This window comes from Penaeus vannamei, chromosome 12, assembly GCF_042767895.1.
Source record: "Penaeus vannamei isolate JL-2024 chromosome 12, ASM4276789v1, whole genome shotgun sequence".
Lineage (NCBI taxonomy): Eukaryota > Metazoa > Arthropoda > Malacostraca > Decapoda > Penaeidae > Penaeus > Penaeus vannamei.
In genome coordinates this window covers 43,285,299-43,295,298 of record NC_091560.1, presented here as the reverse complement: position 1 = coordinate 43,295,298, position 10,000 = coordinate 43,285,299, and the positions used below count along the sequence as shown (strand labels likewise).

Below are 10,000 nucleotides of genomic sequence, written 5' to 3'. Positions count from 1 at the left end.
CCTTGTAAATGCTGTGTCTCTTAATTCCCTCGTACGTGCCCCGTAAACGCTGTGTCTCTTAATTCCCTCGTACGTGCCTTGTAAATGCTGTGTCTCTTAATTCCCTCATACGTGGCCTGTAAATACTGTCTCTTAATTCCCTCACACGTGCCTTGTAAACGCTGTGTCTCTTAATTCCCTCGTACGTGCCCTGTAAATGCTGTGTCTCTTAATTCCCTCATACGTGCCTTGTAAATGCTGTGTCTCTTAATTCCCTCATACGTGCCCTGTAAATGCTGTGTCTCTTAATTCCCTCATACGTGCCCCGTAAATGCTGTGTCTCTTAATTCCCTCATACGTGCCTTGTAAATGCTGTGTCTCTAATTCCCTCATACGTGCCTTGTAAATGCTGTGTCTCTTAATTCCCTTGTACGTGCCTTGTAAATGCTGTGTCTCATAATTCCCTCGTACGTGCCCTGTAAATGCTGTCTCTTAATTCCCTCATGCGTGCCCCGTAAATGCTGTCTCTTAATTCCCTCGTACGTGCCCCGTAAACGCTGTGTCTCTTAATTCCCTCATACGTGCCCCGTAAATGCTGTGTCTCTTAATTCCCTCGTACGGGCCCTATAAATGCTGTATCTGTTAATTCTCCCTGACATGTCCTGTAATTCCTGTAATGCCTCGGTTCATTCTTGGCATCTGGCAGTTCTTTTCTTTCTCGTGGCATATGCTTGTGCTCTCTCCGAGTGTGCAATGAGCTTCATGTAGGTCGGTGAGCATCGGAAAACATAACCTCAGCCATATTTGGGAGTTCGGATGACCTGACACTCTGCCAGGGCCTTCCCTCTGTAAGCAGAGATTCCTGACCTGCTTTATAATAGCCGACAATTCTTGTAAGGCGACCACAAGCGCAGGTGAAGTTCGTTGTTAGTATTCTTCCAAACTCGAGGAACCAGCCAGAGGAGGATGTTTTCAAAGAGCACACCGGAAAGCAAGGGTTCCAGAACATAGCCCTGTGGTATGCTGGGACCCACAGTGTTCTCGCTTAGTTTGTTCCCGTTGAGTGAAATGCGGGTCGCTCTCCACTGGTCGTGCAAAGGAAGCAGCTGACCGTCAGTTTAAGGCTAAGATAGGTGGTGTCCGGTTGTAACCAATGGTACTTTTCCCAACATCCCAGACATGGAAACAAGAAGGGTTGAGTGTTTGTGTGTCAAAATATATAGGTATTTTGATATAAGGACTGACACCATGTTTTAGATTTTTAGAATAATGCACCAACATTTTTTTTTACATATTATATATATATTATGTCTCCCTCCAACTGCCCCCTCCTCTCTCTCTCTTTCTCTCTCTCTCTCTCTCTCTCTCTCTATAATATATATATAATATATATATATATATATAATATATATATAATATATAATATCTATCTCTCTCTCTCTTTTCTCTCTTCTCTCTCTCTTCTCTCTCCTCTTCTCTCTCTTCTCCTCTCTCTCTCTCTCTCTCTCTCTCTCTCACTCTCTCTCTCTCTCTCTCCTCTCTCTCTCTCTCTCTCTCTCTCTCTCTCTCTCTCCTCTCTCTCTCTCTCTCCCTCTCTCTCCATATCTCCATCTATCTATTTATCTATCTAACATAGCATTCCCCTCACCCTCTCTTTCTTTCCCCAGTTCCTCCATCCCTGCTTCGTTCTCCACCTTTCTTCCCTCTTCCTTTTCTTTCACCTCAAGGCCTACATTTCCATTTTCATTGTTTTCGTTCCGTCGTGCCGAATGTGGCCGACCAGCTCTCACTCCGTCCATGCGAAACCAATCATTTAAATTTCAGAATATGAAGTTTGATTTGCCAGACACAGCTGGAATTCTTGCTCTACAGTCTTGTGCTATCCATCTTCTTATTTCATCTATCTTTATTTTCATTATATTTATTGCCTTAACTTCACTCCATTCCGTTTTGGGGTCCGCGTCTGCTTCCTGGTTCAACGGTTCGGAGCGGGTCAATGAGTCACTTGGAATATCTTTTTTTTTTAGTTCAGTTCCCCCTTCAGGCCGCCAAGCATGATAACAGAAAACGGGATGCGCGTTGGGCTCTGAAAGTTTCGGTCTTGGTCAAATATTTGTCTTGCCACGTCCAGAAAAAGTCTTTCGAAGTCGTTCTTTCCTTTTTCTCCTGCTTTATCATTCTCTGTTTGATTCTCTTTGCGTCTTTCATTTGTCTTTTTTGGCGTCTCTTAGTGGGTCGGTTAAGATGCTCAGGAGAGGGAGAGGGAGGGAGGAAAGGAGAGAGAAAGAGGGAGAGAGAGGAGAGAGTGAGAGTTACTCTCTTTCTCTCCTCTCCCTCCCCCTCCCTCTCTAATTGCCTTTCTTTCTCCCTCGCTTCCTCTCTTTCTCTCTCTCTCTCTCTCTCTCTCTCTCTCTAAGAGATCTTCGAGCATGTACCAATTTTCAAGACATATTTTCCCGGGTAATATTCGTGTTGATTTCCAGCACCTTAGCCACAGTTCAAATTTAATTCCAAAGTAACACGTCTTTTAGCATAATGTCTGGAAAAATAACTCTTTAACGATCTGCGGATGACCTAAGTTCTCGTGAAATGTTGACCTTACGCTAAATCGTTTATTTTTTGTAGCAGACGATTCCGCCATTTTTTCCACTTCTTTTATCAAGGTTGATCGCATTTCTACTCGATACGAAAATAATCAATCCAGCAGTGTGTGGTTTTCAGATTTTGGTTGAGTTATCCCTGGAAAAGGAAAACCCGCCAAAACTGCCCGTTTTTTGTTATCTCTTCAAAGCTACTGGTTTGTTATATTGATAAATAACACCAGATACGATGTAGTTATTCTTGTGTTTCATTTTTTCGTTGTTATTGTTTTTTATTAGGGGGGGGGGTATTTATATCACATGTGTATCATTTTTTTTACTTGGAATTTAATTAGCCATTGAGGCAGACCAGACAGTTCGAAGTATCATAATATATTTGTTTTCGTTATTTACTGCTTTCGTTATTTGCTTACTTGATTTTTTGGTCCACCCTTGTCAAGTACAGGTTTATGTCATATAAGTCGATGCCAGTATTTGAATAAACATTAGTATAACGAACAGTACTTTGGCGATTCACTATTCCGACGCCATGACAGTTTCTAATGCGAGTTAACGTTCTAAATCTCTTTTTAACATTGATGATTTTTAACCAGAAATCGACTGTAAGTTAGGTTAGGTTAAGTTAATTTAAGTTGAGTTGAGTTGATTTGAATTAAGTTGAGTTGAGTTGATTTGAATTAAGTTGAGCTGAGTTGGGTAAGTTAAGTTAAGTTAGGTTAGGTTATTTAGGACTTCCAAAAACTAATAATTTTACGTCTGGAGAATATGATACGGGTGCGCCAGATTTTCTTGAAACTCAAAATACATAATTTGTAACTTAGTGTAATTTTATATTCATCTATGTGAGAATTTCTTCGGCTTGTGAAAATCGTGGTGTTTATTGAGGAATTTATACTCGATCTATCAGACCAGAGATAAATAGGGAAATAAAAACAAAAAGATACAATACACTCATGCACCCCCCCCCCCATCCCGCACACACAGGTAAAATGGTATATTGAATTTTATCCTGTATATTTAGGTGTTAAACTATGGCGTGTGTGATCTTAAGATTTTAAAGAAAAGAAACTTTTTTTCTTGCCCTTAGAACTGGTACAGTGTTGAAATTATTTTTGAACAGTTTTGTGTAAGAAATAAGGAATTATCATTTTATTCTTTTTATATATGGTATCACATTCTCTCTCTCTCTCTATCTATCTATCTGTCTATCTATCTTTATCTCTCTCTCACTCTTTCTTTCTTTCTTTATCTACCTTTATCTCTCTCTCTCTATCTATCTATCTATCTATCTTTATCTCTCTCTCTCTCTCTCTCTCTCTCTTTCTTTCTTTCTCTACCTTTATCTCTCTCTATCTATCTATCTATCTATCTTTATCTCTCTCTCTCTCTTTCTTTCTTTCTTTATCTACCTTTATCTCTCTCTCTCTCTCTCTCTCTCTCTTTCTCCCCATTTATCTCTCTCTCTCTTTCTCCCCATTTATCTCCCTCTCTCCACCTCCCCCCCTCCCTCCCTCCCACCTTCATCCTCCTTCCCTCCCTCCCACCCTCCCCCCTCCCCCCCTCCCCCCTCCCCCCACCTCCCATCTTCCCCCCTCCCCTATCTCCCATCCCCATCTCCCCCTTCTCACCCCCCCATCTCACACAGAACCACCTCCCTCACCCCCCTCTTCTCCTCTCTCCCCTGCTCGCCCCCCCCATCTCCCATCTCATCCCTCTCACCCCCCCCCCATCAATCTCACACAGAACCACCTCCCTCACCCCCCTCTTCTCCTCTCTCCCCCACAGCTCCAGGAGGATGCTTCGCCGGCGCCTTGGGGTGGTGTTCACGGCCGCCCTCCTCACGCCCGCATTCGTGCTCTTCTTCATCTCCAGTCCGGGTGAGTTTGGGGTGGGGTGGGGTGGGGTGGGGGTGGAGTGGGGTGGGGTGGAGTGGGATGGGGTGGGGTGGAGTGGGGTGGGATGGGGTGGGGTGGAGTGGGGTGGGTGGGTGTGTGGGTGGGGTGGGGGGTGGGGTGGGTTGGGGTGGGGTGGGGTGGAGTGGGGTGGGATGGGGTGGAGTGGGGTGGGGTGGGGTGGGTGGGGGTGGTGTGGGGTGGAGTGGGTTGGGGTGGTGGTGGGGTGGGGTGGGGTGGGGTGGGGTGTGGTGGGGTGGGGTAGGGTGGAGTGGGGAGGGGTTGGGTGGGGGTGGGGTGGGGGTGGAGTTGGGATGGGATCTGTGACGTCACAGATAGATAAATGATTCCCTTCGTGTGGTTTGTGACGTCATCGATAGATAAATGATCCCTTCGTATGGTTTGTGACGTCACAGATAGATAAATGATCCCTTCGTATGGTTTGTGACGTCACAGATAGATAAATGATTCCCTTCGTGTGGTTTGTGACGTCATCGATAGATAAATGATCCCTTCGTATGGTTTGTGACGTCACCGATAGATAAATGATCCCTTCGTATGGTTTGTGACGTCACAGATAGATAAATGATTCCCTTCGTATGGTTTGTGACGTCACAGATAGATAAATGATTCCCTTCGTATGGTTTGTGACGTCACAGATAGATAAATGATCCCTTCGTATGGTTTGTGACGTCACAGATAGATAAATGATCCCCTTCGTATGGTTTGTGACGTCACAGATAGATAAATGATCCCTTCGTATGGTTTGTGACGTCACAGATAGATAAATGATCCCTTCGTATGGTTTGTGACGTCACAGATAGATAAATGATTCCCTTCGTATGGTTTGTGACGTCACAGATAGATAAATGATCCCTTCGTATGGTTTGTGACGTCACAGATAGATAAATGATCCCTTCGTATGGTTTGTGACGTCACAGATAGATAAATGATCCCTTCGTATGGTTTGTGACGTCACAGATAGATAAATGATCCCTTCGTGTGGTTTGTGACGTCACAGATAGATAAATGATCCCTTCGTATGGTTTGTGACGTCACAGATAGATAAATGATCCCTTTGTATGGTTTGTGACGTCACAGATAGATAAATGATTCCCTTCGTATGGTTTGTGACGTCACAGATAGATAAATGATCCCTTCGTATGGTTTGTGACGTCACAGATAGATAAATGATTCCCTTCGTATGGTTTGTGACGTCACAGATAGATAAATGATCCCTTTGTATGGTTTGTGACGTCACAGATAGATAAATGATCCCTTCGTATGGTTTGTGACGTCACAGATAGATAAATGATCCCTTCGTATGGTTTGTGACGTCACAGATAGATAAATGATCCCTTCGTATGGTTTGTGACGTCACAGATAGATAAATGATCCCTTCGTATGGTTTGTGACGTCACAGATAGATAAATGATCCCTTCGTATGGTTTGTGACGTCACAGATAGATAAATGATCCCTTCGTATGGTTTGTGACGTCACAGATAGATAAATGATCCCTTCGTATGGTTTGTGACGTCACAGATAGATAAATGATCCCTTCGTATGGTTTGTGACGTCACAGATAGATAAATGATCCCTTTGTATGGTTTGTGACGTCACAGATAGATAAATGATCCCTTCGTATGGTTTGTGACGTCACAGATAGATAAATGATCCCTTCGTATGGTTTGTGACGTCACAGATAGATAAATGATCCCTTCGTATGGTTTGTGACGTCACAGATAGATAAATGATCCCTTCGTATGGTTTGTGACGTCACAGATAGATAAATGATCCCTTCGTATGGTTTGTGACGTCACAGATAGATAAATGATCCCTTTGTATGGTTTGTGACGTCACAGATAGATAAATGATCCCCTTCGTATGGTTTGTGACGTCACAGATAGATAAATGATCCCTTCGTATGGTTTGTGACGTCACAGATAGATAAATGATCCCTTTGTATGGTTTGTGACGTCACAGATAGATAAATGATCCCCTTCGTATGGTTTGTGACGTCACAGATAGATAAATGATCCCTTTGTATGGTTTGTGACGTCACAGATAGATAAATGATCCCTTTGTATGGTTTGTGACGTCACAGATAGATAAATGATCCCTTCGTATGGTTTGTGACGTCACAGATAGATAAATGATCCCTTTGTATGGTTTGTGACGTCACAGATAGATAAATGATCCCTTCGTATGGTTTGTGACGTCACAGATAGATAAATGATCCCCTTCGTATGGTTTGTGACGTCACAGATAGATAAATGATCCCTTCGTATGGTTTGTGACGTCATAGATAGATAAATGATTCCCTTCGTATGGTTTGTGACGTCACAGATAGATAAATGATCCCTTTGTATGGTTTGTGACGTCATAGATAGATAAATGATCCCTTTCTATGGTTTGTGACGTCACAGATAGATAAATGATCCCTTCGTATGGTTTGTGACGTCATAGATAGATAAATGACTCCCTTCGTATGGTTTGTGACGTCACAGATAGATAAATGATCCCTTCGTATGGCTTGTGACGTCATAGATAGATAAATGATCCCTTTCTATGGTTTGTGACGTCATAGATAGATAAATGATCCCGACGTATGGTTTGTGACGTCACAGATAGATAAATGATCCCTTTCTATGGTTTGTGACGTCATAGATAGATAAATGATCCCGACGTATGGTTTGTGACGTCACAGATAGATAAATGATCTCTTCGTATGGTTTGTGACGTCACAGATAGATAAATGATCCCTTCGTATGGTTTGTGACGTCACAGATAGATAAATGATCTCTTCGTATGGTTTGTGACGTCACAGATAGATAAATGATTCCCTTCGTATGGTTTGTGACGTCACAGATAGATAAATGATCTCTTCGTATGGTTTGTGACGTCACAGATAGATAAATATTCCCTTTGTATGGTTTGTGACGTCACAGATAGATAAATGATCCCTTCGTATGGTTTGTGACGTCACAGATAGATAAATGATCCCTTCGTATGGTTTGTGACGTCATAGATAGATAAATGACTCCCTTCGTATGGTTTGTGACGTCACAGATAGATAAATGATCCCTTCGTATGGCTTGTGACGTCACAGATAGATAAATGATCCCTTCGTATGGTTTGTGACGTCACAGATAGATAAATGACTCCCTTCGTATGGTTTGTGACGTCACAGATAGATAAATGATCCCAGCGTGTGGTTTGTGACGTCACAGATAGATAAATGATCCCTTCGTATGGTTTGTGACGTCATAGATAGATAGATGATCCCTTTCGTATGGTTTGTGACGTCACAGATAGATAAATGATCCCTTCGGATGGTTTGTGACGTCACAGATAGATAAATGATCCCTTCGTATGGCTTGTGACGTCACAGATAGATAAATGATCCCTTCGGATGGTTTGTGACGTCACAGATAGATAAATGATCCCTTCGTATGGCTTGTGACGTCACAGATAGATAAATGATCCCTTCGGATGGTTTGTGACGTCACAGATAGATAAATGATCCCTTCGTATGGCTTGTGACGTCACAGATAGATAAATGATCCCTTCGGATGGTTTGTGACGTCACAGATAGATAAATGATCCCCTTCGTATGGCTTGTGACGTCACAGATAGATAAATGATCCCTTCGTATGGTTTGTGACGTCATAGATAGATAGATGATCCCTTTCGTATGGTTTGTGACGTCACAGATAGATAAATGATCCCTTCGTATGGTTTGTGACGTCATAGATAGATAAATGACCCCCAGCGTATGGTTTGTGACGTCACAGATAGATAAATGATCCCTTCGTATGGCTTGTGACGTCACAGATAGATAAATGATCCCTTCGGATGGTTTGTGACGTCACAGATAGATAAATGATCCCCTTCGTATGGTTTGTGACGTCACAGATAGATAAATGATCCCTTTGTATGGTTTGTGACGTCACAGATAGATAAATGATCCCTTCGTATGGTTTGTGACGTCATAGATAGATAAATGACCCCCAGCGTATGGTTTGTGACGTCACAGATAGATAGATGATCCCTTTGTATGGTTTGTGACGTCACAGATAGATAAATGATCCCTTTGTATGGTTTGTGACGTCACAGATAGATAAATGATCCCTTCGTATGGTTTGTGACGTCATAGATAGATAAATGACCCCCAGCGTATGGTTTGTGACGTCACAGATAGATAAATGATTCCCTTCGTATGGTTTGTGACGTCACAGATAGATAGATGATCCCTTTGTATGGTTTGTGACGTCACAGATAGATAAATGATCCCTTTGTATGGTTTGTGACGTCACAGATAGATAAATGACTCCCTTCGTATGGTTTGTGACGTCACAGATAGATAAATGATCCCTTCGTATGGTTTGTGACGTCACAGATAGATAAATGATCCCTTCGGATGGTTTGTGACGTCACAGATAGATAAATGATCCCTTCGTATGGTTTGTGACGTCACAGATAGATAAATGATCCCTTCGTATGGTTTGTGACGTCACAGATAGATAAATGATTCCCTTCGTATGGTTTGTGACGTCACAGATAGATAAATGATCCCGGCGTATGGTTTGTGACGTCACAGATAGATAAATGATCCCTTCGTATGGTTTGTGACGTCACAGATAGATAAATGATCCCTTCGTATGGTTTGTGACGTCACAGATAGATAAATTATCCCAGCGTATGGTTTGTGACGTCATAGGGGAGTGGCGCAGGGTTCGTCAAGTTTTGACCCTTTCAGGAAATAGTGGATTATAGAGGATGAGGGAAAAGGAGATGGAAAGAGAGGAGAGGGAGAAGGAGATGGAAAGGGAGAAGGAGAGGGGGAGGGAGAAGGAGAATGAGAGGGAAAGGGAGAAAGAAAGAGAGGAAGAGAGGGAGAGGGAGGAGAAGGAGAGGGAAAGGGAGAAAGAAAGAGAGGAAGAGAGGGAGGGGGAGGAGAAGGAGAGGAAAAGGGAGAAGGAGAGGGAAAGGGAGAAAGGAAGAGAGGGAGAGGGAGGAGATGGAAAGAGAGAAGGGGAGGGGGAGGGAGAAGGAGAGGGAGAGAGAAAGGAGAAAGAAAGAAAGAGGAAGAGAGGGAGAGGGAGGGGATGGAAAGGGAGAATGAGAGGGAAAGGTAGAAGGAAAAGGAGAGGGAGGAGAGGGGAGGGAGAGGGAGAAGGAGAGGGAAAGGGAGAAAGAAAGAGAGAAAGAGAGTGAAAAGGAGGAGGAGGAGAGGGAAAGGGAAATGGAGATGGAGGAAAGGAAGAGGGATGAGAAGAAGAAGGAAGAAAGGGAAAATGAGGAGAGGGAGGAGAAAAAGAAAGAAAAATAGAAAGAGACGGAGACGGAGAATGAGAAAGACAGAAAACACAATATACCAATGATGAAAGCAGACCAACTCACCCCTTGCAGCGCCGTTAACCCTTTCCCTGTAAAAGCAGCACAGGTGGACACATTCCCCGCGGTTTTATATATATATTTATGTGCTAGTCACGCACGCACGCACGCACACATACACACACATATAC

At 43.0% G+C, this 10,000-nt stretch overlaps 1 protein-coding gene across 7 annotated transcripts in view; it reads left to right on the top strand.

Moving 5' to 3' along the window:
- Positions 1-10,000, top strand: part of Mgat4a (alpha-1,3-mannosyl-glycoprotein 4-beta-N-acetylglucosaminyltransferase a) — a 192,801-nt gene that overhangs the window by 140,192 nt on the left and 42,609 nt on the right. For all 7 annotated transcript variants that reach the window (XM_070128332.1, XM_070128333.1, XM_070128334.1 and 4 more), the window contains exon 2: positions 4,365-4,456. In XM_070128332.1, the coding sequence (XP_069984433.1) occupies positions 4,375-4,456 (82 nt within the window). In that variant the 5' untranslated portion in view covers positions 4,365-4,374. The remainder of the gene's footprint in view (positions 1-4,364; positions 4,457-10,000) is intronic.